General features: G+C 50.3%; 1 protein-coding gene across 1 annotated transcript in view; it reads left to right on the top strand.

Annotated features, from left to right (window-relative positions):
* Window positions 1-16,413, top strand: part of TBL2 (transducin beta like 2) — a 28,890-nt gene extending 12,477 nt beyond the window's left edge. The window contains exons 5-8 of the mRNA XM_078611820.1: window positions 2,997-3,123; window positions 4,152-4,304; window positions 13,395-13,630; window positions 15,492-16,413. Coding sequence (XP_078467946.1) covers window positions 2,997-3,123; window positions 4,152-4,304; window positions 13,395-13,630; window positions 15,492-15,718 — 743 coding nt within the window. The 3' untranslated portion in view covers window positions 15,719-16,413. The remainder of the gene's footprint in view (window positions 1-2,996; window positions 3,124-4,151; window positions 4,305-13,394; window positions 13,631-15,491) is intronic.
* Window positions 16,414-27,973: the final 11,560 nt, after the last annotated feature.

Below are 27,973 nucleotides of genomic sequence, written 5' to 3'. Positions count from 1 at the left end.
AATTTTGAGCATTTCAACGCACTCATCACTTCATCTTGTATTTTGCTATTTCGGTTTCCTTCACTTCCCGAGTAAAAAATAATAATATCTGACAATTGTTCGGACTGTTTGTGATTGTGCGTCTGCGTCGTTTGTGTTTAGATGTAAATCTCTAGAGTTACACGATCTGCGACCTTGACCCTTTTCAAACGAGGTTCTTAGCCTTGCAATTTACACATTATTAACTTTGTCACTTCCATATTGCACTGAGCAGGAAGATACAGAGAAGCTTATCACAGAAACAATGGATGCAATCTGCCTTCATGGCCAGGAGCAGCTTCTCCTGGTTGTTAATGGAATTGTTACGTTTCTGGGTGGAGATTTAGTTCGAGAACTGATTGTATTTGGTCTAGTTTTTATGAACTCCCTTCGACCGATCCCTGTTTTTTTTCCGTCCAGGTTGTTAGTTTCCACAATATATTTATTATCTAGGTTTTTTTGGGTTAGATCGCGTAAATAAATAGATCGCGTGAATAAATACTTATGCGATCTAACCCAAAAAATCTATATTATGGATGATATTGGTTGCGAAAGCCTATGTGTTAAACTGTTACAGTTTCAGTAGTAATAGGTTTTTTACCCTTTCAACTGGTACAAAACTGACACCTTTATACAAGGGATCATGTTTGCAATAACCACAACACAAGCAGTCAAAATGCAAACAAAAAGAAACAACTCTGATAATGATAATGATATGCACTGTCCTTGAAGTTGATTGGTCCACACCCGAGACAGCTTTTCTTAGAGCCTAGTCTCCATTGGTGTTGGACCAGATGACGCCAAAAGGCATACAACTCATAAACAGCGCACTATCAGAGGTTATTGCAAACATGATCCCTTGTATAAAGGTGTCAGTTTTGTACCAGTTGAAAGGGTAAAAAACCTATTACTATATTTTGCCACTGGTAAAGGAGGTCTCATAGTGTTACAGTTTCGTTTGCAACTTTAACGTGTCGTTTGCCGACCGCGTGATTTGCGGAGATCGTAAGTGATTTGTTTTTTTACGAGCAGGATCACTGCGTGAATGGCGAACTTAAGGATGCATCGTAAGTCACCACATTTCAGAAAATGAATACCTGAAATGTCAATTGATATCTCAAGGGATCATGGCTACGTCACCTTTTGATTTCTTTTTGCAATACATAGAAAGTAAATATCGTTTTATAGTAGGGTGTCTACAGTAAAATGCTTGATATACTTTATTGTTATTGTTTAAGAGTGGGAACTTTCAATTGATGTTTGGGTTTGGTCACGTAATGATGTGGCCACATTTTAGCTTTAACACAAAATTAAATTCCGAATAATTATTTTAGCTGTGAAAACCTACCACCTGTTTAAAGTTAAACATTCAGCAGCTTGAATTTATTTTAAACCAACATGTTTCGGATCTCGTACCTTATTTCCTGTTCGGCAAAAAAGATTCACTTCTGTGAAACAATCGGGAGTGATAACCGAGCCAGAAGAAACTGAAAAGAATGAACGTGCGGTTTTCGCCTAGCTTTGTGATTGCGGTGATTTCTACGGAAGCCGGCTGGCACACCCCGCCTACTTTCCCAGTTGAGTTTGCGACGTTGATGCGGTTTCCGACAGCGCACTTCTGCGGTTTCACAGCGAACACTTTCCCCTCCTCCTCGGGAGACTCGGCCCGCGACTGCCCCGTCATCGCCGCCGCGCTTTCTCAGGAATGCCGAGTTTTCTCCCGGTAGAGTTTTGTTTTTCCTCCGGAACGGCACAGGATTTTGTGCACACACAAACATTACACATGCACATTGCACGCACGCGCGCGCGCACGCATGCATTGAGTCAGCGGCGTGGGCTTTTCATGGTAAGCCACGGACGATGGACGACGGCAGTCAGTGCCGTTATTTCTTTTCAGAAATTGGGGGAAAAATCCAAATCCGAAGTGGTCGCTCGAGCACGTCGCGCACACACACCTGTCGTGAATGAGCCGGGAAGCTTGAGTTGTGACTCACTGGCTTTCTTGGAATGTTAAGCTCGGAGCCATTAATATAACTTTATACCGTAAAAAAAATTGTTTCATTTTTCGGGCACCGCTTTCCGATTGCTACGAGATAGTTGATAGCAAACAGTGGGACGGTGCGTCGATTTGTCAGTTAAAATCGATTCTTAAGGCTCGTGGTACATTCATTGAGGAGTGGACGTTTTACGATTTTTGCAAATTAAATGCAAAAGCTGTCATATCTCGCTTAGGCTAACGGAGCAAGCAACGCTTTAAAAACTAGTTGCAAAAGAAATGAGAAAAATAAATGGTATGAAAATAATTAATTCCTTAATCAAATCGCCACTCTATATCGCAACAAACAATCGAATCGCCAGTTCCGTGAATCGTCACAACACTGCTAATCGCTGCAGTGCGTCAGCCGGCACTGCCAAGGCTGAGAGTGACACGGGCCCCGTGCTGGCTCGAGGGCAGCGTTGACCTACATCGACCTCCTGTCTAAGCTGACACTGCGATTGAGCGGTTCTCATTCGCAGCCGTTTAACCCGACGTGTTCACTTGCTCAACGTGGTGAGACACACCCAAACCTCGAGCGGTGGCTCTAGACCGTCTTTGGCCAGTCATTTCTTAGTCGAGTGAGCACTGACGCAGTGCTCATCTCCTATTTACATCCCTGAACCAATGGTGGAAGCTCCACGTTCCTACGACGGGGACGGGTTTATCCACAGCGCAATGACTGTTGAACTCAACCTCCTCGCAAAATTGTGCTTATTTTATCGATTAGCTTCCTTGCCCAGTATGCAGGAGGTCGTGGTTTCGATCCTGGTCCTGATGCCTGTATATTGGGAATTTGCATGTTCTCACCGTGGTCGTGTGGATTTTCCTCCAGGTCCTCCGGTTCTTCCCTCCACATTTAGAAACAGGCGTTCAGAGTAAAGTTTACTTTATAATGAATGGCGTTTGTTGGTATGTGTGTTTGTTTGTGTGCGGCTGCTAGGCAAGTTCGTGATGACAGCCTCAGCAGACACGACCATCCACCTGTGGGACCTCAAGGGCGAGATCCTGGCCACTATCAACACCAACCAAATGACCAATGCCTACGCGGCCATCTCTCCCTGTGGCAGGTCAACATGCACACCCTGGCAGCCAGAGATCCCTGAGGCTCGTCGTAATAATTTAATAGTCACGTATAATTTGGACCTTGCACAGTGTTTGTTGATGCATAGAGAGAGAGAGACAGGGATAAAAGGTCAGAGGCACGAGAAATCACAGGCAAGCGGGAAAGCAGCCAAAACCGTCACTAACAATTGCCCAACCTCTGTGGTCCTATAATGGAATGTTTGGCCAACTTCACCTGTTGAGCGTTGTACATGTCAAAGCAAAGCACAATCCAAGCATAGTCTTCCCGGTTAGGCCACGGGTTCAGCATTTCCTCTCTTGAGATTTAGCCACGCACTACCACAGGCATCTCCAGGAGCTGAAGTTAGAAATCTAACCTGGTTTCCACCCTTACAATTCATTGCTTCGTTTGTCCTGATTATGCTGGTGACCCCAGGATTTGAGTGATTGGCATGCCATGCCCAGTGTACAGTACCTCTCGCTGTAGCTGTGACTTCACGTAGTCACATGCAAGCCTACTGCTGTCAGAGGGGTGTCCCTTCGGCATTTTATCAAAGAGCCGTTATGCGTTGACAGGAAGTTGGCGTAGCGTTGCGGCAGAATTGGCGGCAGCGCGCGTGAAGTTCGGTGGCGCGTGCTGCCGGCCACGCCAATCCACACGAAGGTGTTACGGGAACGTGCGGAGCGCGTGTGTGTGTGTGCGTGCGTACGGAGCGCTAGTGTAGCGGTTAGCAAACTGCGCTACGAACCCAGCGACTCGAGTTTAATTCCTGCTCACGGCTAACACCAGTGACGATTATCTGAACTAGTCCTGGGCCTGGCCTAGATCGACTCAGCCTCAAATTAATACCTGGTGCGATGTGTAAACATCGCCGCTACGGAGACAAAGATAACCAGGCGTGGTGCTGGCCACCGACTCCCTTGTGTGCCATGCCAGCCTTCATCAGTGCTACTCGCTAAAAGCATTTTCCCCAACAGTCTGCCAAGGCTACACGGGGGATCTTTGTACGTGCGTGTGATTTTGCCGCGGCAGGTTCATTGGCTCGTGTGGATTCACACCGGACGTCAAGGTGTGGGAGGTTTGCTTCGCCAAGACGGGAGGATTCCGCGAAGTGAGTCGTGCCTTTGAGCTCAAGGGACACTCTGCCGCCGTGCACTCCTTCGGATTCTCCAATGACTCGCACAGGTGGAGCCTCCCACACCCCCTCCACCCGCTACCCCACACCCCCCTCACTCCCCTTCCGCCCACTACACCACCCCCCCCTACATCTGCTACGCCTCCTCTACCTGCTTCACCCTCTCTACCCGCTACACCCTCTCTCGCCACCCATCCAGGCTGTGAATCCTGGGACAAAGAGATGCAGTGAAGTGGGAACACTCGTTCCTCACAGCAAGGAAGGCCTGGGTTTGACTTTTGACCCGGGTGCCTTACTGTGTGGTGTTTGTATGGTCTCTACCCCTCTGTACTCCATGGGTTTCCTATGGGTTCTCAAGTTTACTGTCATCGTTCATAAAAAAAAAACTAACTGCTATATAATCAAATATCCCAATTTTACTTAGAAAATACTCAGTTGGGATTACATAAAGCAATCATTGCCTCCCTACTGCAAACATGTGGCAGGACCATCCTGAAAAAGAGTGTTGAGATTCTATAAGGCTTTCTTGGGAAAATAAGGGTAGTAGTATTAATAATAATAATTCCTGGTTAGTATTTTCAGGCTCCACCCTATTTGGCTTCTAAGATCCGATGGGAAATGCGGGCAGCTGGTCAAAGCCATGACGATAGGTTTAACCAAATCTGGCTTGAACTTCTACAGCGAGGAAAGCGATTATGATTCGTGGAATGACGGGGTTGGGGAGGTATGAAGTGCGTGTTATCGGGCCATTGCTAGGGCTCAAGTGGCACGCTGGCACAATACAGTCCAGCTACCCACAATCTCTTTATCTCAGCTGTATATTGTTATGACCAGGGTTCCGCACACGCAAAGATGCAGATCCCCCATTTAGCCCTTTAACAGGCACCTATCTCAAGGCCCGCATGGCAAACAAGGCATGGCCGCCTTTGTCTCTCCAGTGGTGACCTTTACACACCGCACCAGGTGCTCATCTTAGGAATGAGTCAACCTCAGGAAAGGCCCAGGGACTGGTCCAAACACTCGCCGTGAGTTGGTATCAAATTTAGCGATCAGATGAGGTATCTTAATTGCAACATTTTTGTTATTGTGAGCGTTCTCTTTCAACTCGCCAGTGAGCTGAAATATTAATCAAAATAACAACAAAAATTGGCCCATCAAGCACTTGTAATCGTAACATGCATTAATTAGTTTGGCTGTGTGGGGTGGTGGAGGGTTTTTACCAACACAGACTCGGTCAGATCATTGCGAGTCCTCGCCAGAAAAAAAAATCACTTTTGAATCAATATAGAAATTGTTCCCCCGAAAGGATAAAAACCCCAAATAATAGTCAAAGGATAGACACGACCTCCTGTTCCTCCTTTCTGTGGCATTCGCTCAGGCTATGCCAGCTCACGCTTTCGTCTTCGTTCCGTGCTTGCGTTGTTCGTCGCGGTATTGTCGCTGGTTTCGGTGGGACGCCACCGCGCAGTCCCGTGACCCCAACACCGCTCTCCGTTGGCGTCCGTGGTCTAAACGTTTCTGTTTTTTTTTATTATTACCACTGCACAGGTTTTCGCTTTTGTGGTTTTCTAGCTCCGCCGATGAGTTTGTTTAAGAAAAACAAATTGATACGTAGAGTCATCAATGCAAATTGCGTCTCAAAATACTGTGAAACCGTCTCATGCTATATCAGAAAGAAAGTTTGCAACCTGGCTTGCTGCCTGGCTGGGAAAGGAGGGGAAAAGAGGTGCGTGCAGGCTGCTAGTATAAAAAATAATTAACCCTTTCCCGTTACGATGACATAGGTGTACATGACGTACGTGTACGTTATCAGTTTTTCTTCCAGTTCCGATGACGTGCGCTTTCATCATCAAAGTTAAATCGGAAGAATAACTCAAATAATATAACTTTATCGGTACCGAGGCTCCCACAAGGCCATGCGGGAGGGTGTGTGGCACCGTTTGGCGCCGGCTATCGTAGATTGGGGACGTGTCGCTACAGTTCTGAGGTGAATACAATGTCTTTTTTTAAAATAGCGCTATACCTCTCTAAATAAAATGAACGCTGAGCCGCTGGTGCGTTCCGAGATTCAGAGACGAACGGGACCCACCCTGCAGCTTGCAGACATCTCGAAAAGGAAAAGTATTAAGACTGCGTCACCACCATGCATGACGGTTGTTGCAGGCTGCTGCGGGGACGAGGGCAGTGTAGGAAATTCCAATGATGTGTTGGATTATTGTGCTCCTACGTTGTCTCTGCTCCGCACCTTCCCCAGCCCGCACTGACCAGCACGGTGAACTATGGTCAAATAATCTCCCACAACCCGTATGCCCTCATTCGGACAGTGAATTGACAGTACTGTGCATGTGTAGTATGTAAAAGGTGTCCTTGGCAGACGTACCATCTCAATCGTCATTTTGTTGTATAATTGTTAGGTAATACCTTTCATAAATGTGTATAAATAGCTGTATAAACATAGTATCCGGCCAGGGCCAGATGGCTCAGCGGTTGTGCGGGAGACTTCAAAATCAGAAAGTTGTGAAAACAAATCCTGTTTGGGGGGTTGATCCAGCTCATCATCATCATCCATCCAGGGCTCAACAAAATAAGCCACCACATTATGGGGAAGTCAACAGCGGATGTCGTGTGGATCTACTTGACCCCGCCGTAGTAGAAATGTGGGATTACCACCTCTGGCTCTGCAGGTCTGTAAACAACGAGATGAGCACCATTGCATCAATGCTCGGGTTCAGTGGGAAATCGCTGACCTAGTCCAAGTGACCTATTTGATGGAGAGCGCTTGTGACTTTTGTACTAGCTATGACATGGGCATCGCACCTGGTATTTTTTATTGACGCTTATACTCCATGGGGCACGGATACAACACTCGGACCCGCAATTATTTATTTAGCTATATATTTATTTATCTATACATTTATTTATATGTTTATTTGCGTACATTTTTGCTGCTGCATTAGGTTTTTATTTTTACGATGTTTTCGGGCCGTTTCACCACAGCGTTTAATGACAAGCGGGGAGGACACCGAAACCCCACTCGTGCAAGGGGGCAACACTATATCCCCATACAGATGGAAACAGATGGCAATTAGGCAACTTGCTGTACTGCCTTCTCCCGTCAAGCCGAGGGTATGGCACCCACCTCGATGCCCACAGTGAAGGAAATTTCCGAAACGCTCGAAACTACCCTGAAAGGAAAGCTTCCTCTCTTTCACGTTGCTGGCACGGGAAGATAATCTACCCACGCTGACATAAAAACTCTCGCGGGCGTTAAATCGAGATGTGACGCAATGTTGCCAAGATCCCCGGAGTGCTTTCTAACAGATTTCGACCGAAGGAAAATTTCCCCCACCCCACCCCAACTGCCACTCAGCTCCTTGCCTCTGCTGGGTGGCTCGGATGTCTTGGACGGTTGCCAAGTGAAAAACACGCAACGCCCTCGCAAGTGGCGAGTTGCAGTTTCTAATTGTTCGTCATTCACCCGGCGATTCTTCGTGCCATCTTTACCACCCACCCACCCCCAGCTTGCACACGCACGTATATATAGCCTCTTCGTGTCTCCACCACCACCCACGCAATGTGTAGTTTCAATTGACCGTCTGACCCGCGCACCCACCGATCGTGTTAAATCCCAACGCGTCCACTTCTGCCACGTCTCCCTGGCATCCTCGAGGAGGCTACATTGTGGTTAGGCGTCTGATTTTTTTTCATTCATAATTTTTATATCTCTAGGCAAGGGGGGAGGGTAGTTTGAAAAAATTGAAAGACCACCCAAGTCATGTCTTGCTCATGAGCACTGAGCTGGCGATCATCTCCTGTTTAGAGCTCTCTGATCATGTGGTGCAAATTCCACAAATCCGACCTTTCTATGTCGGTTTTCCCCTGTCTGTTGTCACCCTCGCCACTTGCGAGGGCGTTGTGTGTTTTTCACGGAGTTTTTGCCTCCACCTTTAGAATCAACATATTTGCCTACTATAAACGTCTACATGGGATATAATTTGTGGCCAGGTCGCTTCTGAAAACGAATGATATAGCTCAGTGGGCTTTACCTGGTAAAATAAAAAAAATGTAATAGTCGTTAGTATGTCGTTCCCCCACTGACGTTAGCCGTGACCAGGAATCAAACCCAGCTCACTCGCTGGGTTTAAAACCCAGTGAGCTAACTGCTGCGCCGCCATTCCCCCCATGGATTAATAAAGTGTCACAAATTATCTTATTATCTTCTGTTCCTTCGTGTTCTCATTACCGCTGTGTAGCCTACGGTGCAGGAAGTCCCGCTGAAAGTTACAATTGCCCCACTCGCGATGACACCGCAGCTGCCACATGGACTCGATGCACAGGGCACCGTCACTTTCGGGAAGCCACGTGGCCCGGATTGCACACGTTCGAGCGGCACACTTGGATTTTAAAAAACGCAACAAAAATGCGTGTAAGGAACTTGAACGACGCTTGTAATGTTTTGATCACAATGAGGTTCGTTTTCTGTTCTAAAAATACATTTAGAATGCACACAAACCCTTGAGCGAGTTGGAGGGAGTAGGCGTTGTTGGTTTCTGGCGATAGTGAAACTTGGCGAAACCAAGAGGGGGCGTGCGACCCTTGACCACAAGGCAAAGGTGCGGCGGGTAGGTGTTGCGCTGGATGGGTTGCGATTCTGCGGCGTTGGTAAATACCTCGAGGCTCATCAGTGTGAACATTCTCGGCCTCGCGATAAGCGCATTGCGTGCGTCGAATCGCGCAGTCGACAGTGTTTAACTTTTTTGTTCGAACGCGTTACGTGTAATAAGTTCACGTGGCTCTCCGCTCCTGTCGCTAGAGGCTGCCTATGCCTCACATTTTTCATCATTATTTTAAATGCACGCGCAGGATGAGACACTAAATTTAACACGTATTGCGACGGAGCAAACAAAAACGTACGAGACAGGATAATAAATTAATTGTGTTAAAACGAGACGCTTCAATATCCGGTGCAAAGCTTTTTTTTAAATATTTTATTGAAATATTTCTCCAGGAAATTATTTTGGGATGAAACCTACCTGTTTGTCGGGGCTCCCAGGGTGTCCATTGACTACACGCGTAGCAAAGAGTGGTTTACATCTGCATCGTGCAGTGAGTGTCACATCTGGTTAGACGCAGAACTAAATAAATGGGGCACACTCCCAGATGTTGAGCAAGCGTGTTCTTAAAGATTCAAATAAGTCGAGACTATATATATTTGTTGCGTGTCTTGGGGACATGGTTTCACGTGGAAACAGCTCTGAGTGTGAGTGCACCTGTTCAAAACTTTTACTGCATGGACAGTTAAATTGTTGTGATTTTGGGGCAGAATCGCGACACTGCAATAATGACAATTCCATAAATTGCATGAAGGGGGGAAAGGTAGCAGGAGGGTAAGTGCTTAGACTCGTTACAGGCCGAAATAGCAAACCTAAACAAACGAACTCCTGAAGCCCTCATCGCGGCTGGGCAGACCTCTATTTGCATCTCGCTCCTGAATGTATTGTCATACGCGAGATTAGAACAGCCCTAGTACATGCTGTGGCTTTGATGACAGGGGTTTGCTCAGGACAGGGGCATGTGCCCACAATGTTGGGAAGATAAAATACACTGCCACCGGCTCGCAGGTGGAATTTCCCTGCACGGTGAGGGGGTGTGTGTGGTTGTGGAGGAAGTTATGTGCGTGCATGTGTCTTTGTGTGTCTGAATGTAAACGTACAGGGTGGGCTATAGTTAACAACCTGATTTGTTTCGCCGATAACTTTTGAAAAATGAAATAAAAACGCGAAACTCTAAATGATAGAAAATTCTTAAATTCGTGGAGATTCGATCTAATTTTGTATGAACTCCAGAAGCCGTTAAAGTGAAAATGAGCTTCGTCTGACATTACATTTGTAATGAAAGCATCGTCTTGGTCTGCAAGTTCAAAGAAAGCACGAGTAATCTAGGCCGCTTTGATTGTCTCTGGGCTGCAATTCTTGCACCGCCTGTCCCAGGATTCGCCGCAGCGACCGTCGTGCGATCCCCAATTGAGCGGAGCGTCCTCATCAGAGTTTTGGGGTTCTCATTTACACTCTCCCTTGCTCAAATGAAGTCGGAGATTGACTGGCTCGAGGTCTGCCAACACACCGATTTGCATCCACCGTTGTTCCTGATTCCTGAAATCGGGAAATCAACGCCCGAATATGGCGGCGGAGTTGGGAGCCATTCGGGACCTAAAATATCTGCGATAGTCTCTCTGTGTTGAAATAATTGAACAATTGTTTCTAAAATTTATTTAAACTATTCTTGCACGCTGCTGAGGTGTACACCGGTTCATCATAAACTCCCAGACTTGTATGTTATTTCTGCAAAATAATGTAACAAAGTAATTTAGACAATGCCGCTATTTCAAATCAGGTAGTTACTGATGATCCACCCTGTATTAGCCCATTCGGCACACGAAGAGGTGGGTGTCAGCGCCATGCCCCGACCGCCTCTATCTCCCCGGTTCTGATGTTTTACACACTCATTGAAGGCCCGTCTTGAACTAGGGGAGGTCTCGGACCGGTTCCGATGTACGTCACTGATGTTGAACGTGAGTGGGTGGGTGGGTGAGTGAGCAGTGACTAGGTGAACCATGAAACCTCTTCCCTCCCGTCGACCCGGGCGGCATTGCTCACACGGTCCCACGCGGCACAAGATTGAGACCGCGTGCAAGCGGAGATTGTTTATTGCTCAAGAGGAAGCTGAGGAATGTTATATTTTATTATTATGGCTGTCCTTTATCGGCGCTATGGTAGATGCGCAGATTGCACGAAAAAAATCCACTTTGTGAGTAAATTATAAATTAATCACGAGTAGTGTCGTACCGTGTGATATAAATATGCTTATTAAAATCGGCTTGCTATTCATCACAATTGGCTTGCCACGATAAGGGTTCTTGTTCTTGGTTTGGGAATTCTTGCAACCTTCCCATGTATTTTCTGGACCATACATTCAAACCTTTCCCACCAATAGTCCATCGGCCAGAGCAGACATCGTTACCCACCTAAGGTAGCAAAACATTGCCCATTTATTTGTATGGATGATAAGATTTTTATAATAATGAACTTTCTGTTGTAGTCCACATCAAAAGTCATGCTTACTGCAGGACGTATCGGCGAGTGAGCTACATCTGATCTGGGCATCAAGGGCTTTTAGAAGGTCTCATGTCTCTTGTAATAAGCATTTTTTCTTTTTTAAACACCCTTCCACCAAGTACTACTGTCTGTTATTTATAAAAATGGAACTTCCCGCGGGTAACGTGAGTGGAATGCACGCCCGCCTGTCTATTCAAAACACACAGCCATCCTGTGCAGGCTTCATATTTTTCCGTGGCCTTTTGTTGACGCCATCAAGAAGAAAAACACATTGGAAAACAGGTTTTGACATATTTTTTATTTTAACAATTTTCCCTTCTGTGGGAGTTTTTTCAGGCCTGACCACCAATGCAAAGGGCTGCGTGGATGTGCAGTCGCTCTGTGTGCTCACCGGCTTGGAGGTTGAGTGGCGTCATTAACTCGGGGGTAATACACTTTTATGGCCATATGCTTCCTTCCCAGATCCGTTTCTCCACTTCGTAGTCGTAATAATAATTACACATCCCATCAGCCATACGGCCTCCTTCTGGGAGTGCATTATTTGAGCAGTGTTGGTTCAACACAAGCAAAACAACAGCAGGTACAGTAAAACCTTGGATTGCGAGTAACTTGGTCTGCGAGTGTTTTACAAGACGAGCAATTTTTAAAAATAAATATTAATTTGATAAACGACCGAGGTCTTGCAATACGAGTAGTACGTGTATACGCTTTGTCTGCCGAGCGTCACGTGATCACAACTGACATACGAGTGCTTTGATATACGAGTGCTTTGGATTACAAACACGTTTCCGGAGCGAATTATGCTCGCAATCCAAGGTTTTACTGTAAATCTAATTTATATTTATAGAGTGGCTTCACTCAAGGCTCTTGACATGGCTTACAAAACGATGGCAGAATGGTATGATGTAGTTGACAGGGGCGTAGCAAGGATTGAGGAATAACTGACAGCAAGAGAGTGGTACGTAGGGATCACGAAAGTGCGGGGGAGGGACCGGGTGGAGGTGTGAGGGGAGTGAAAAGGAAGAGAATGGGCGATAGAGAAGAGGTGAGCTTTAAGATAGGAACGGAAGGAGGGGCGACATCCATGGCTAGAAGGTACGACGGTCAAGAATATTGGACCATCGTCACGGCATGGGGAGGCTCTCATCCAGCAGTGGCTTGACTTGAGAGCTGTACGCGTGCAACCTCGATTGAAGGGATAACGTACACCGCAGGCAAACGAGTCGGTGGTCGAGTGGAGTGTGGAACGGTTGGGTGCCGGTTATCGGTGGAGAGCTGCTGGTGGAGGGGGTATCCCGGCACCTCACCCTCTCGTCATCGGTGTATATCACGCGCTCCGAAGTGCGCGTGGCAGGCGGAGGGTTGGGTTGGGGGTGTTTATAGTTTTTTTTCTGACCTCATAGCAAGAAAACGTGCGACGCAATCGCCGCTCATCGTTTCAAGTTGTACACGTTTCCACGGCAACCGAGCGGCGGTGCGGTGCCGCCGAGCGAGCCCTGGGGCAGGGAGACGGGGGGGGGGGGAGAAGCTCATCGTTCAATCTATCGCTGGTGCAAGGTGCGGTTAGAGCACCTGTCTTGCTGCGGCAACAGGTGCAATGATATCCGGAAGACCGATTCAAGCTCCCCTTTCTCCTCCCCGCCACCCAACCACGCCCTCCTCCCTAGATCCAACCAACCCCCCCCAATTCCCCCTCCCCCCACACATTTTATTTGATGCGAGCGGCACCGTCGGCTCTGTGCTTTTCTCTGTGCGAGCAAAGCGATCTCCTCTCCGGTTTGGTGCGTGCAAACGAGAGCGTGATGGCGCACACCCATCCGCCCGCGAGCACGAGCGCTTTCAGATTTGTGGCGGATGACGATCGCGTTCCGTCCTGTTGGCTCCGAATCCACGGCATCCGCCGCTCGGCCCGATCGGACGCGGCGGCCCCGTAGCTCGGGCACCGCGTGTCCGCTGGCACGCCTCCGCTTTCGCTCGTCCCCTTATAACGCTTCTCTCCCGCTTTTTCGCCCGCCCGCCCGCCAGGATGGCGACGGTGTCCAAGGACGGCACGTGGCGGCTGTGGGACACGGACATCCAGTACCGCCTGCAGCAGGAGCCCTACCTGCTCACGAAGGGGAAGTACGAGGCGGCCACGATGGCGGCGTGCCGACTGGCACTATCCCCCGATGGCCGCGTGCTGGCGCTGGCCGCGGGGCCCACCGTGCACGTGTTCGACGCTCGCACAGCCCGGCTCATGGAGACCATCGTCGGCCCGCACGGTGAGAGCGGCTGCGGTGGCGGTGGTGCCGGTGACGGTACACGCATGCGTCGCCGTGTGCGTCTGTGTGTGCGTCGTGTGTGCGTCGTGTGTGCGTGTGTGTGCGTGTGTGTGCGTGTGCGTCGTGTGTGCGCGTGTGTGCGCGTGTGTGCGTCGTGTGTGCATCGTGTGTGCGTGTGTGTAAGTGTGCTCGAGGGCGGTGGCGCAGCGGTTAGACCGCTTCGCTATGAACCCGAGATTCCCCCTCACAATCAATAACAGTGGCGAATATTTTAACTGGTCCTGGGCTTCCCCCAGGTCGACTCGGCCTCAATGAGTACCTGGTGCGATATGTGAAAATCGCCTTTAGGGAACGACCGGACGTGATACTGGCTATCCACCCGTTTGTGTGCCGTGCCGGCCTTCATAGGTGCTCGCTAACAGCACTTTCCCCAACAGTCTGTTAAGGCTATACGGGGGATCTTTATGTGCGTGGGTCTTTGTGTACGTGACGACAATGCCTTGGCTCGGTGCCAGCATGTGCAATAGGGCACGATAAACGTGGCGGCTTTCAGAGCGTGTTGATAAACGTCTCCAAGAAGGAATTACAATGGGGTTTTTTTTTAAGTCAAAGTGTTTTCCTGCTGAATTGAACTCGTCCGCTCGCTACAAGCCCACAGAGCTGGTGGTGGAAATTGCACATTTCTGTGACAGAGGTGAATCTTTTCCCAGAATAGCACTTTTGACTTACCTGCGATGTGGTACCATTTTTGCAACCTCCCAACCAGGGTTTGAACCCATAACCTTCCGACTGTGAGCCCCCCACTCTGCCGCTGAGGCAGCTGATAAATAATAGTGATAGCAGTAGCAATGCCTAGCCCTGTGCCAATCCCAGGCTTCCCCATGCCATGTTGATCATTGGGGGGGGAGGGCGGGAGTGATTATATAACTCTACTTTACCATGCTCGTTGGTGCAGGTAGGTGGAGGCAGGCCCACCAGGACTGATTCAGACCTCACTTTCCACCACTGTTGTCCGTGGCCCCGTAATCAAACTCGGGTCCTCCCTGGGTTTGTAGCGCAGTGCTCCCCAACCCGTCTTGCGGAAAAGATCGAGATGAAAATTGCACGTGCAAGCTACGCGTGGCCGAGGGGCGGAAAGAGATGTTTACCGTCGCAGGCGATTGGCGTCCGCAAGCGGTGAACATCGTGCCGGGGAATTTGTGTGAATCCGAGCTCGTGAATCATAGCCGTGAGCTAGCGGTGACGGTCAGGTGTCCGCCGGGTTCCCCCCCAGCCCCAGAGCGTTGCGGATACCGAGTGGCGGTTGCTCTGTGGCCGATGTGTAACGCGACTGTCACAATGGTCACGGCGGTGGCAGGGGTGACTAATCTGACATTTAGGCATATCTTGTTGCCTCACGAGAGAGATCTAATAAGGTCTCAAGGCTGAGAGTGGTGGGGGCAGGAGTGGGATATGCCCAAAGGATCGAGTGTTTTTAAATGGGGGGGGGGGGGGGGGGTGCTATATTACACCGCATGCGTCAATTCATTAAATCAAAATCAGTTCGTAACCTCACGGTGCGTGCGTAGAAACCTTCGTGCGAGAGCCGGTTTTCTGATTTCTGCAGATGACATCGCAAACAATGCGACTCGGCCTCGTGGAATGGACAAATCTGTACAAACAGAGACAGACAGACAGACGACGAGCGGGAATAACGCGAGCGAGACGCCAAACACGACACGCTTAACCGATCCGCGCCCCGTGCCAACGACAGATCACGGGAGCTGGCATTGTGCTCCATTCCCACCCCCTCCCGCGCCTCCCCTACCAACCACCCCATCTCCCCCCCGCCTCTCACGCCCCCCCCACTCCCCCCGCGCAGGCCCCGAGGCGGTGCTGGAGCTGACCTTCGATCCCCTGGGCCGCTACGTGGCGTCGTGCGGGGACCGCGCAGTGCGCGTGGTGCACAACGCCGCCGGCTTCGCGGCGCAGGCCGAGGAGCTGGAGGAGCAGGCCCGCGTGGCCCCCACTGAGGCCGTGCGCGACCGCCTCCGCCAGCAGGCCAAGAAGGCCCGGCAGGCGCTGCGCCAGATCACCGCCGTGGCCTAGCGGTGCCCGCCGCTCTAACCCCCCCCCCCTCCCACCACCACCAGGCGCTCACCGACATCGGCGACGCACGGAGCACGCCTTTCCCGCGGCCCGTGACGGCGAAGGACGTACGTCAATGTTTCGTGGAAAAAAAATTATCGCCGAGGGCAAGGGCGAAAAGTGAACGCGGATCGCCACGTGGGCCGGATCCAGGCTTGTTTCTTTTCCAGAGTGTCCCACGGTGAATTGGGCTTTACCTGGAACCGCGGAGAGATATGCCGCAATCCATCACCGACAAAAGGAACGATATCTGTCATGTCACGCTGGACCGGAACTATGTGGGCAGCGCGATGAAAAAGCCCGCCCCTGCAAAAAAACAGCATTTTTTTTACGTGGGCGTTTTTTTGTGAATTTTTTTTAATCAATATCGCAGTCATCGCAAGCGTAGCCGATCGACTCGGCGGAGGGGCGCCGCCGGGGTACCGCCGTGGGGGGTGAGGCATGCCACCTAAAGACCGCGGCAAGGACGAGCGCGGCGCGGGAGCGGCGAGCCAACCCGGCAGCAGAGTTGACTCTCGTTAAGAAACCCGCCGCCCTCTCAAAGCCCTCTCGCCGCGTCATCAAATCTTAGAGACCGGAGGGAGTAATTTGTTTGACTGTGGTGTTTTGCAAGAGTTTAATTGTCGTTTTAGAGAAATTAAAGGCACATTCACGCAGATCGAGTCGTCCGCTTGCTTTGCAGGTTACCCGATGTCAATCGCCGCTGGCGACTTCGCGTTTTGGGACTTGGAGGGGGGGGGGGGGAAATAGATTACGAGCATCGGAAAATCGCGTTTTTGTCTCGGAGGAGCTGTAAATTTCTGCACGGGGACACGGGCATTGAAGTCATCATTGAGGGTGCCTCGGGGCATTGAGGGTGCAGCCGCTGGATCCGTCTGCTGAGCTGGTGTTGAGGTGTCTGATTTGTGTTTTTTATAGACGTGGCGTATGTTCCACATTATATGGCCCACTTGTTTCCCCGCCATTGGATTCAAACCGCAAAAGTTAAGGGTGCGTCTTTAAATCCGCCCACTGTGTTGTCTGCTTGTGTGAGTGCGGGCAGCGGAAGAGCAGTGGTTAGCGCCCTGTGCTGCAAACCCGGCCGCCCGAGTTGGATTCCTGCTCACGACCAATAACAGTGGCGGATATTTGAGTAGCCGGTGTGTGTAAACATCAGCGCTGAGGAGACGAACGCAACCAGGCGTGGTGTTGGTCACCCACTCCCCTCGCGTGACGTGACGGCCTTCAAAGATGCTACTTGCTAATGGCACTTGCATCAGTGGTCTGCTTAAGGTTATATGGGGGGGGGGGGGGGTCTTTGTCTTGTGTGTGACAGTATTTGTATCACGTGTTGTTGTACCTGGTGTCGCATACGGCGCACGAGGTTGTGGCGTGGTCAGCACCACGCTTGCCCGACGTTCTTTCCCCAGTGTTGAGGTTTACACCTCTGACAGCTAATAATTTAGGGCTGAGTCGAACTTGGGGAGGCCCAGAACCGGACAAAGATCCCCCATGTAGCCTTCACAGACTGTTGGCAAGTGCAGTTGGCGAGCACCTATGAGGCCGGCACGGCACACGAGGGGGTGGGTGGCCAGCACCACGCCCAGCTGCCTTTGTCTCCCTTGTCACATTGCACCAGGTACTCATTTGAGGCTGAGTGGACCTAGGGGATGCCCAGGACCGGTTCAGATAATTGTCACCGGTGTTGGTGGCCGTCAGGTGGCATTGAACTTGGGTCAGCTGGGTTCATCGCGCAGCGCGCTAATCGCTGCACAACCGCTACCCTCGCACACCGACACACGTGCCACACACGTGCCACACATCTCCACTACACAAACGTACCCATTCGTACGCCAATACACGCGCCCGTACAATACACACGCGCGCGTGCGTGCAAAAGACAAAGATCCCCCGTGTAGCCTTGGGACGAATGCCGTTAGCGAGTAGCACCTATGAAGGCCGGCACGGCACACGAGGAGGCGGGTGGCCAGAACCACGCCCGACCGCCTGTGTCTCTCTCGTGGCGATGTTTACGCACCGCACCAGGTACTGCTTTGATGGCAGAGTCGACCTCGGGCCGTTTCGCGGGTTACGCGCGTCGTGCACGTGGCTTTGCCACCTCCCCACAAGCAGCGGCGATTACGATCGCAGAAGTGTCGGCCAATGTTCGCCGTCGCTCACCGCATCAACGCTTGAGTCACCCACCGCGTTGTTGAGTGTCGATTGCGGTGGGGGCGACGGCGGTGGTGGTGGTGGTCGGAGGAGGAGTTTGGAAAATGTTGCGCTGTTTGCTTGGCGCATTGACCCGGCACGGCCCGCGTGTGTCACGAGGAACGTTTCCAATCACGGCTCTGCTGCTACCTGCCACGAGAGGAGCTGGCGGAACGAAAGGGGGGAACCAAAACCGATTTTAAAAAGGCGGTAGGTGGGTGGGGGGTGATGTGCGAAGAGGAATCGCGGGGCGAGGACGCGCTGGGAGATGCAACCCCGATTCTGAGCGGCCGTTTGAATCTTACAGAGGGGGCCGTCCATAAATGACGTCACGCACCTATGGGGGGCAGATCAGACATTTGTGACGAGGAGGGGGGGGGGTTTGAGAAATGTGACGTCACACCAAAATGCGCAACTTTAAATAAATGCAGACTTTTTAATAAATGTTTTCTCCTACAACATCAGAGTGCATCGCCACATTAAATACGCACTACAATGGCAATGGTTGAAAGCGATTTGAAGCATGTTTTATTTGGGGGGGGGGGGGGAGAGCTTTGTGACGTCATATTTGAGGGGGGGGGTCTGACTTTCTGTGACGCCGTGTGACGAGTTGGGGGGGGGGGGTAAAAAATCGTCCAAAATCGCGTGACGTCATTTATGGACAGCCCCTTAACCAGAATAACACCGCACCAGTCCGCATGTCACTCATCGCCGACGTTCGCCGTGTTGACTGCGAATCGCATTCCCTCGGTGGCTGCTTTCGCGTTGCCGCAGTGCCGTCATCATGGCATTGTCGCTCACCCCCCCCCACACATTTACTGGTCAATAAAATGTCATCATGGGGGTGATCATTTACTCTCGGGAGAATTTACTCCCACATTAACTTTTATTGGCTGCGTACAACAATACACGCTTCGACAAAGGCGGCGAGGCACGGGGCTCTCTCTCGAGCTGCCGAAGTTTTGGAAAGTGACTTGAACATCGAAGACTCCCCTCCCCCCCCACCTCCCCCCACCAATCCCTCACTTCCCCTCACTTCCCCCCACTGACCCCCACTAACCCCCCACCATCGCCCAACAAGTCTAGGGCTGAACGATTTGGGGAAAATATCTAATTGCGTTTTTTCTGACATTGCGATTTGATTTGCGATTACAACATTTTAAGTCAAGCTTCGGTTCAATATTCACTGTGTAATCGATTTCAAACATGTGATGGAGCATTACCACATGGTACCATCAATTTGTGTCGTCGAGAAGCGTCCACCACCCGACTGTACAAACTCCCTCGAGCAAAATTTATCGGCCGATGTTCAAGCCGGGTGCCTCATCCGCACGCTGGTGATTGGTAAGGAGAAGTTGGACTCGGAGATTGCAGTGTCGTCGTCCGATTACGACTTGTACGACAAGTCCATTTACTGGCTAATTTCGCGAGCCCCACCCGTCTCTGCACGCCACAAACCCTCCCCCCCTCTCCCCTGTGAACTCCTACAGCCAAACTCCCCCCTCTCCCCTCCCGTGCCTATATAAAGCCACAACAGATACATTTTTCACACCTGAAGACGGAAGCTTGTGTTGCGACCGAAACGTCGTGCTTTCTTTTATTATTTTTTCTACTACCTACGTGACTTTACCGAAAGAACCAACGAGTATGGATTCCTGCAATCACGAAAGCTTCAAATCGAGACAGAAGAAGAAGTATTACTATACTACTGCTGTTTGGTGAAGGCCGCGGTGTTTGTCAAGCAAAATGCATGGAGTATGAGAATAGGTTTTCCACTTTTTTCTGGCAACAAAACAGGTGTTAAGATGTGAAAACACAAAACTAAAACCTTTTACAAGGCATCATGTCTGCATTGACCACATTTACTAGTGGTCCTCTGGTCTAACACCGTTTGAGACTAGGCTCGAAAGAAAGCTGGTGTGGAACAATCCGTTGGTGGTGTGGACCAATCCGTTTCAAAGAATGCATATGCTCTATGAGACCGCCTTTACCAGTGGCAAAATATAGTAATAGGTTTTTACCCTTTCAACTGGTACAAAAACTGACACCTTTATACAAGGCATCATGTTTGCAATAACCACAACACAAGCAGTCAAAATGCAAACAAAAAGAAACAACTCTGATGATGATAATGATATGCACTGTCCTTGAAGTTGATTGGTCCACACCCGAGACAGCTTTTCTTAGAGCCTCGTCTCCATTGGTGTTGGACCAGATGACGCCAAAAGGCGTACAACGTCAAGGACAGTGCATATCATTATCATCATTAGAGTTGTTTATTTTTGTTTGCATTTTGACTGCTTGTGTTGTGGTTATTGCAAACATGATGCCTTGTATAAAGGTGTCCGTTTTTGTACCAGTTGAAAGAGTTAAAACCTATTACAATGCATATGCTATCAGAGTATGTTCTTGTTTGCATTCTGTGGTTAATGCAGACATGATTCCTTGGTGTTTTAACATACGAACGCCTGTTTTGTTGCCAGAAAAATGGGGAAAACCTATTTTCGTATTTTGGTACTGGCAAAGGAAGTCCCAAAAATGCATGGACGACACGCCCCGCTTCATGTCTGTATCTCCGCATACAAAAAAATGGAACAGTTTTTTTTATTTACACATCCCATCATCCATCACACGGCCTTGTCGGGGTGCGGTCGTACATACATGGTGACTCAACTCGGAAACAATAATATGTGGGGGCCGTTGGCCCCCGGGGTCCCTCCCGCCTGCATCCCCTATTCCGTTTACGTTACCCCACCTCCCTATTACCCGCTACGATTTCGCCGGCATTCGAACGCGACGCCCCTACTGTTGCAGCCTCGCGCCGCGCTCCCACGCTGCGAGCATACGTGCGCACAGCATCATCAATCAAACGCCACACTCCCCCTCTTTACACCGCTACGTACAGCTCTGGCACACTGCGAGCGTGTGCCCGTCTATAGCCCTGTGCGGCACTCGCCTCCACGTCGAATAACCACGTTACCAATGCGCATCCGTATCCGACACGTAACGAACGTATGCGCACTCACGCACACAGCTCTCCGCGGCACTCACTCGCCACTGAATACTCGCGTTATGATCGCGCACCTGTATCGCGCACGGGGTGGACGCACGCACACACACGCAGCTCCCCACGCGACACACTGCTCAACAAGATCACGCGAGACCACGCTTCGCTATTAATGATTTATTATCTGCTACTCGTGAATTGATGCTAAGTCAGTATGAGTCGACGAGGCTGGCCTATCCTACTTCCCCTGGACCTATTCCCTATTTATCGGCTTTGATTTCAATTCACCTTCGTACTCACTGTTAGGTGCTCACGGCGGTCCGTTGATCTCCTCCTCGCAGTGAACCGCGGTGCGTCTCACGGACGTCCGGGTCGCTGGGCTGGAGCTCGTGGTGGGTGTCGCCTGGTGCTGGAGTGAGAGAGAGCCCGATTTCCCCTTTGCGCCCACTATTTATCCTCTCTACCTCAAAGGGATGCGGCTCTGAACAATGGGCTCGCGCCCCTCTGGCACGCGCACCGCGGTTCCGGGCGCCTGTGATATGCTAATCAGTGTGCGGCGTGGCGCGGCGTACATTCTAATGAATCCCTTTCCCTCCCTAACAATGGTGCCTGCGCGCTCAAGCGCAAGTATCCCAACCATCCGTGACTATGCGCAAGAGCCCCTGCGGTCCCGCTACTCATGCTGTCCCGTCCCTCCCCTGCTTGCCCCGTCGACACGTGGGTGGTGTGTGTGGGGGATGCGCTTCAACCGCGGTGGCCGAATGCCCCTCGCCGCGGCCATGCCATCTTAAGGCAGGTCGCAGCGCCGCGGTGCAACGTAGCGTCGGGGGAGGCCGTCCAATTCCCTGATCGCCGGAAACCGTGAGAGTTAATCCCGATAAGGGTTTCTCGGATAAAAACCGGTCGATCAGGTGACCTTCCCTTCCAGCTCTATGGGGGGGGGGGGGATGCGTGCGGGTGTGTTCATGTGAGGTGAGGTGAGGGGGACGAGGGGTTGGCTCCGTTGCTTGGTGGTGGCGAGGTCGGGGATGGGGCGCCTGCCGAACGGCTTCGTGGCGGCGGCATCACAAATACTTGGGAGGCACTTATTTTATTTAACGTGCCACCATCGGGATGATACACACCACCCTACGTGGGTACACACTCTTACAGTTGCTACCCTACACACAACTCTAGCCGTCTAACACCGATGGCGCTGACAGAGACAGCCAACAACGATCTTGAACATCACGACGGAGATCCCGCTTCCAGCAAGGACCACGAGGCCCGGCACAGGGACCCCTCTCACTCTCCCAGCGTACCCTTGCCCCGACCGTGCCCCACTTTCTGGAACCTACCAGCGGTTTCCCTGTGACCTTTCCCTCCGAGATGTCCCCCTCTCGTGTATATCGTGGCCTCCTGACGTGAATACTGCCATACACCGCAGTTTGCCTTTTCCGCCAGCGCTATGCCACTACACGTAATAATGCACACGTGCATTCAGCAGCGTTGAATCAACATCCGCAAGACCTGCGCACCGGTTTGGACTTTCGGTTTCTCGTCGGCATTCAGGCTCGCTTGAAGCAATGCTGGCAAACTGCCACGTGCTGATGATTCACTGGTCAACAACAAAAAAATTAACCCGTAAAAACAAAGTTTTTCACTATAAATCCTTTATATGCGTGGCATCGGGGCGGCTAGAGTCCTCTCGTCCTCTGGCTTGAGATGGCTGTCACCTATGGGTCAGATGATTGTCTGCCACCATTAAGCAATTGGTAATTAAATATTTATTTATTTTCCCCTAAACAGTGTAAAATTTGGGAATTTCTTTTTCAGGAAAATTGTCACGCACCACGAGGCTGTGTGCAAAATGTCACGGGAAGTGGGTTAAACAACGACCGAAAGATTTGCACGGTCCTAAGCAAGCAAGTGAACTTAATATAAAGGATTTAAAAAAAAAATTCTGGCCTGGACTTTTGCAGCTGTTTTAGACTAATTTCAGGGTGCTGATTCCAAATCTGATCTCAGATTTTGCTCTATCACATCTAATTTTTATGCTATCGGCATACCCCATTTTCATTGATTTTACCCGAAATTAACTCTGTCACTTATGATTGCAAGTTGTTGCGAGTCAGTGACTGCTTTAGTGTTAAAATATGGTGCTGTATTTTTAGGATATTGTGTTTATAATATAATTTTATGTAGATATCCACATTTATTTAATATTTTTCTTCTGCAGTTTTTATTGAAAATGCAATATTTGATAAACCTGATGTGATAGACAAAAACCAGATTTGGAATCAGCACCCCAAAATTACCTTAAACCCGTTGGAATACTGTGGTGCCACAGCGACGGGGCCGCTCTGCCGAGCCAGGGAGCCGCCCGGCTTCCCCCACCGCACTGCCCCCCATCACCCCCCCCACATAAGCACACACCCGCACGCATTCCCCCCCCCCATAGAGCTGGAAGGGAAGGTCACCTGATCGACCGGTTTTTATCCGAGAAACCCTTATCGGGAATAACTCTCACGGTTTCCGGCGATCAGGGAATTGGATGACCTCCCCCGTGCTACGTGGCACCGCGGCGCTGCGGCCAGCCTTAATATGGTGTGGTCGCGGCGTGGGGCATTCGGCCACCGCGGTTGAGGCGCATTTCCCCCCACACACGCGAGTATCGACGGGGCAGGCAGAGGGAATAAGTATTGTGATAGAGGAGCATCGTTAGAAAACACGCAGCGCATCTGAACGCATAATCAGGCACCCCCGCACAGGCAGCGGAGGGACGACGTAATTACGCTCGGGCACGCAGGCACCATTATTAGGGGAGTTAAAGAATAAGGCTATTAGTATGAATAACCTGGAGAGCGGGGGCACGCGGGCAGTCGTGCACAAATTCCCACGGCGCACCTTTGTAATGGACGCCGCCGCATGAACCTCGATGATGGGGGCCTGCGTGAGAAAGGGATTAATTAGGATTTACGAGCCCATTGTTTAGCGCAGCACCCCTTTGAGGTAGGGAGAATAAATAGGGGGGCGCAAGGGGGAAGGGGCGCGCTTCTCTCCAGGCCAGCGGACCAGCAGCAGCTGCAGCCAGCGACCCGGACGTCCGTGCGACGTATCGAGGTACCTCCACGGGCGCCAAACAGTGAGTGGGGAGGTGAGGTAGGATAATAGCCGATAAATAGGGAATAGGTACCGGTTTAGTGGAATAGGCCAGCCTCGTCGACTCACTGATTCAACATTAAGTTACCAGGTAATAAATCATTAATAGCGAAGCGTGGTCTCGCGTGATCTTGTCGTGCAGTGTGAGCGCGTGGGGAAGCGTGTGTACGCAGTGGTTCTGTAGTGCTGCGGCTCGCCTCGGGGGAGCGCTGCGCAGAGCGGTGCGCGTGTGGGTGCCCGTGTGTTCACTACGTATATGATACAGGTGTGCGATCACAACGTGAGTGCTCCGTGTTGAGTGAGTGCCGCGCAGAGCTGTGTGTGGGTGTGCGCGTACGTAAATTAACCATGCCGGCTACGCGGACCCGCGGTGGAGGGGAATCCTCGGGCGACGGCTCCCACACCACGGGTGGGGAACCTAGCAGCGGGGGGGGCGATTGATGATGCTAGCCCGGCCGTTAACATTATCGAGGGAGGGATCTCGGGGGCTAGCGACCCCCACAATACCTTATGCCAGAAAAGTGTGTTGACCAGTGTAATCTGTGTTCGATACTGATCCCAGTTCTATGCAACAACTATGCCATACGAATTATTAATTCGCCTCATTGTGGAGAATGTAAGTAATAGAACATAAATTACGTGCCAAAACACACACACCTTCCTTTATTTTACGTAGAGTGAGTTATGTGTTGCGGTACATGGACTGCAATTGACTTAACCCAGCTTCACCCTTGCGAATGAGACTTCTCTGCTTTCTCGAGTTGGTTCAACACCAAAAAAAATAAAATATAAACTTGATCTGAGCTTCGGCGTGCGGTAACTTCGCGGTTTTGTGTTTGAAGTTCATGTTTCTGTGCAACCAGGCGAGACCCCACGAGGCCATGATAATCTCATTCGCGTGTGCGGTATGTCTGTTGGACTTGTTTAGCGCCGGACGTAGCCAACCCTTGCTCCTGGGAGGTGTATGATCGCGTGGTGGGCACTGATGCAGTGCCGGATGATCCTCGTAGCACAAGTAGCTACATATTATGTAGTAGTAGCTACTACTACATATCTAGTAGCTACATGTTATGTAGTAGTAGCTATTACTACATATCTAGTAACTACATATTATGTAGTAGTAGCTACTACTACATATCTAATAGCTACGGGCCCCGCGCTAAATGCTTTCAAGCTATCAATTCCGGTTCAGTGATTCTGCACTTGCTCTATTACTATAGTACTATACCGCCTTCAAATTGTATAAACGACTCGGTGTTTAAGGTTAGCGATTTGTCGTATTATCTGGCTGTATAACAAATGAAAAAAACAATTACTTTGCAAGTTAAACATTTGCGTTTTAATATTTGTGGGTTTGTTTATTTATTTAGGGCCCCTTTATAACATATGCTACAGGCCCCGCACTATCTTAATCCGGCACTGCAATGGTGATGTAATGGCATCCAAATGAGGAAACGTCCCTCAGGAGGAGATGAAGCAGCGACATCGGCTCACGCAGAAGAGTCGTCGACCGCGCTCATCGGAGGAGGTGCGGGGAAGGACAGCAAACCGAGCGTGACCTGGGGGCATTTGGTCTGCCAGTAGGAGGGGCGATGGTTTTAGCTTAGTTTAACACTTATGCTCAAGAGCGCAGGAGCTTATGTCACCACATCTTCGCCTCTATATAAGGAACGGAACAGATGGACTTCTCCACAAATCTGACTGTCCGCCTGATGAAGCTGGTTGTAATTACTGGCGAAACGTCGTACTCAGATTGTAAATGTTGCGGCTTGGCTCTCCAACACACCGGTGTGCTGTACTAGTACACTACACTATACACTACATTACACTACACACTACACTATACACTACATTACTATACACTACATTACTATACACTACATTACTATACACTACATTACTATACACTACACTATACACTACGATATACTACACTATACACTACATTACTATATACTACACTATACACTACTATACACTACACTATACACTACACACTACTATATACTATACACTACACACTAGTGCTTTACGAGTGACGAATTGGCCACGTTCTGTTTACGTGACAACCCTTACTAGTTGGCTGTGTCGGGTGGTGGCGGGTTTTAACGACACATTTATATATTTACGCGATCTAACCCAAAAACCCCCTCTACTATGGGTTATAGCTTACAAAGTTTTTTTTTATGTTTAAAAATCTTATTTGAAATGTAACATCACCCACACTTGGGGGGTGGGGTGGGGCTTTCAAAACATCCGACAATCCTAGTCGACCCACGGTGCGATGTCATTTTCGAATTTTCCATTTTTCTTTGGCGGCCCCCACGCAAACGGCCTTTGCTTTTGGCGAATGACGTCGGCGGAATGTTTCGCCGTCCACCGTGGAGCAGATTCCGCAGAGCAGCGTCACGGTGATTGCACAGAGCGCAGTGTCCAATCCCGGAGGGAGGGGGGGTCGCACTGGAATAGAGCCACGAACCTTTGCAGCAACGAGCGGTGAGCGCGCTCGCACTCGGTTGAATCACAGCCCAATCCATCCAGCGCGTTGCCACGCCTCCCTTATTTCGGTACAAGGAGAAAGATTTCCCCCTCCCCGTGTAGCCTCGAACTGACAGCGGTCCCCAAATTTATTGGCACCAGGGACCGGTTTCTTGGAAGACAATTTTTTCACGGACTGGAGGTGGTGGGGAGGTCATCATTGGGTCTTTCCCCCTTTTTCAAAGAAGCTCTCCAGCCACGTTTGTTTTTTACTCATCGTGGCTACTAGGGGGTTAGCAGCTTGTGGGCGAACCAAAACAAGTGCGCAGTGCCGGAAAGAGGCGCGCACAGAGAAGTGGTAAATAATAAACCAATGGGGGCGGGCCACGCACGGACTCACCGCTCTCACCTCCTGCTGCTGCTGCGTGTCGCCCGGTTCCTAACAGGACACGGACCGGTACCGGTCCGCGGCCTGGAGGTTGGGGACCCCTGCTCGAACAGACTCCATAGTAGAGATTTATTCGGGCGAGATGGCGTAAATATAAATGTGTCGTTAAAACCGCCACCACCCGACACAGCCAATGAGTGAGGTTGGTCTCGTAAACTAAATGTGCCAATTCGTTACTAGTACGGCACACACCGGTGTGTTGAAGAGTAAAACCCACGACATTTGCAATTCGAGTACGACGTTTCGCCAGTAATTACAACGAGCATCATCAGGCGACAACCAGATTTGTGTAGAAATCCTCCTGTTTGATGATGCTAGTTGTAATTACCATCAATGAAGGCCGGCACCTCGCCCGACGTGGCGATGTTTACACACTGCACCAGGTACCCATTCGAGGCTGAGTCGACCTAGGGGAGTACCAGGAACGGTTCAGATGTGGCGCAATATTATCTCCCTCGTCTGGTTTGCAAGAGGTCGTGGGTTCGATGCCGACGCTGACGCCTGCTGTGTATTTGGATTTTGCATGTCTTTGTCTCTCTCCGTGGTCGCGTGGATTTTTCCTCCGATTATCCCCTCCACATTTAGAACCAACATCACGCGTTTGGATTATTTGACTGAAGTTTCCACGTGATAAGCCGCTTGGTTCAGCTATCATTTGTGGCCAGGTCGCTTCTGAAAAAGAGCTGCATAGCTCAGCGAGCTTGGCCTGGTAAATAAAATAGATATTCGTCGCCGCTATTGGGCGTGAGCGGGGATTTTTTTGTGCTGAGTCGACCTAGGGGACGCCCAGGACCGGTTCATATATTCGCGGCCACTGTTATCGGTCGCGAGTGGCAGCTGAACTCGTGTCGGTGGATTCGTAGCGCAGTGCGCGGTATAACCACGAACATGCACACAAACTTGATGCAGCAGTCGGACTGTGACGGTTCCACCTGAAGACGGAAGCTTGTGT

The sequence above is a fragment of the Lampetra planeri genome, chromosome 37 (genome assembly GCF_965212315.1).
Source record: "Lampetra planeri chromosome 37, kcLamPlan1.2.h2, whole genome shotgun sequence".
Lineage (NCBI taxonomy): Eukaryota > Metazoa > Chordata > Hyperoartia > Petromyzontiformes > Petromyzontidae > Lampetra > Lampetra planeri.
The sequence above is the reverse complement of the archived record's forward strand: the minus strand, read 5'-3'. Positions and strand labels throughout refer to the sequence as shown.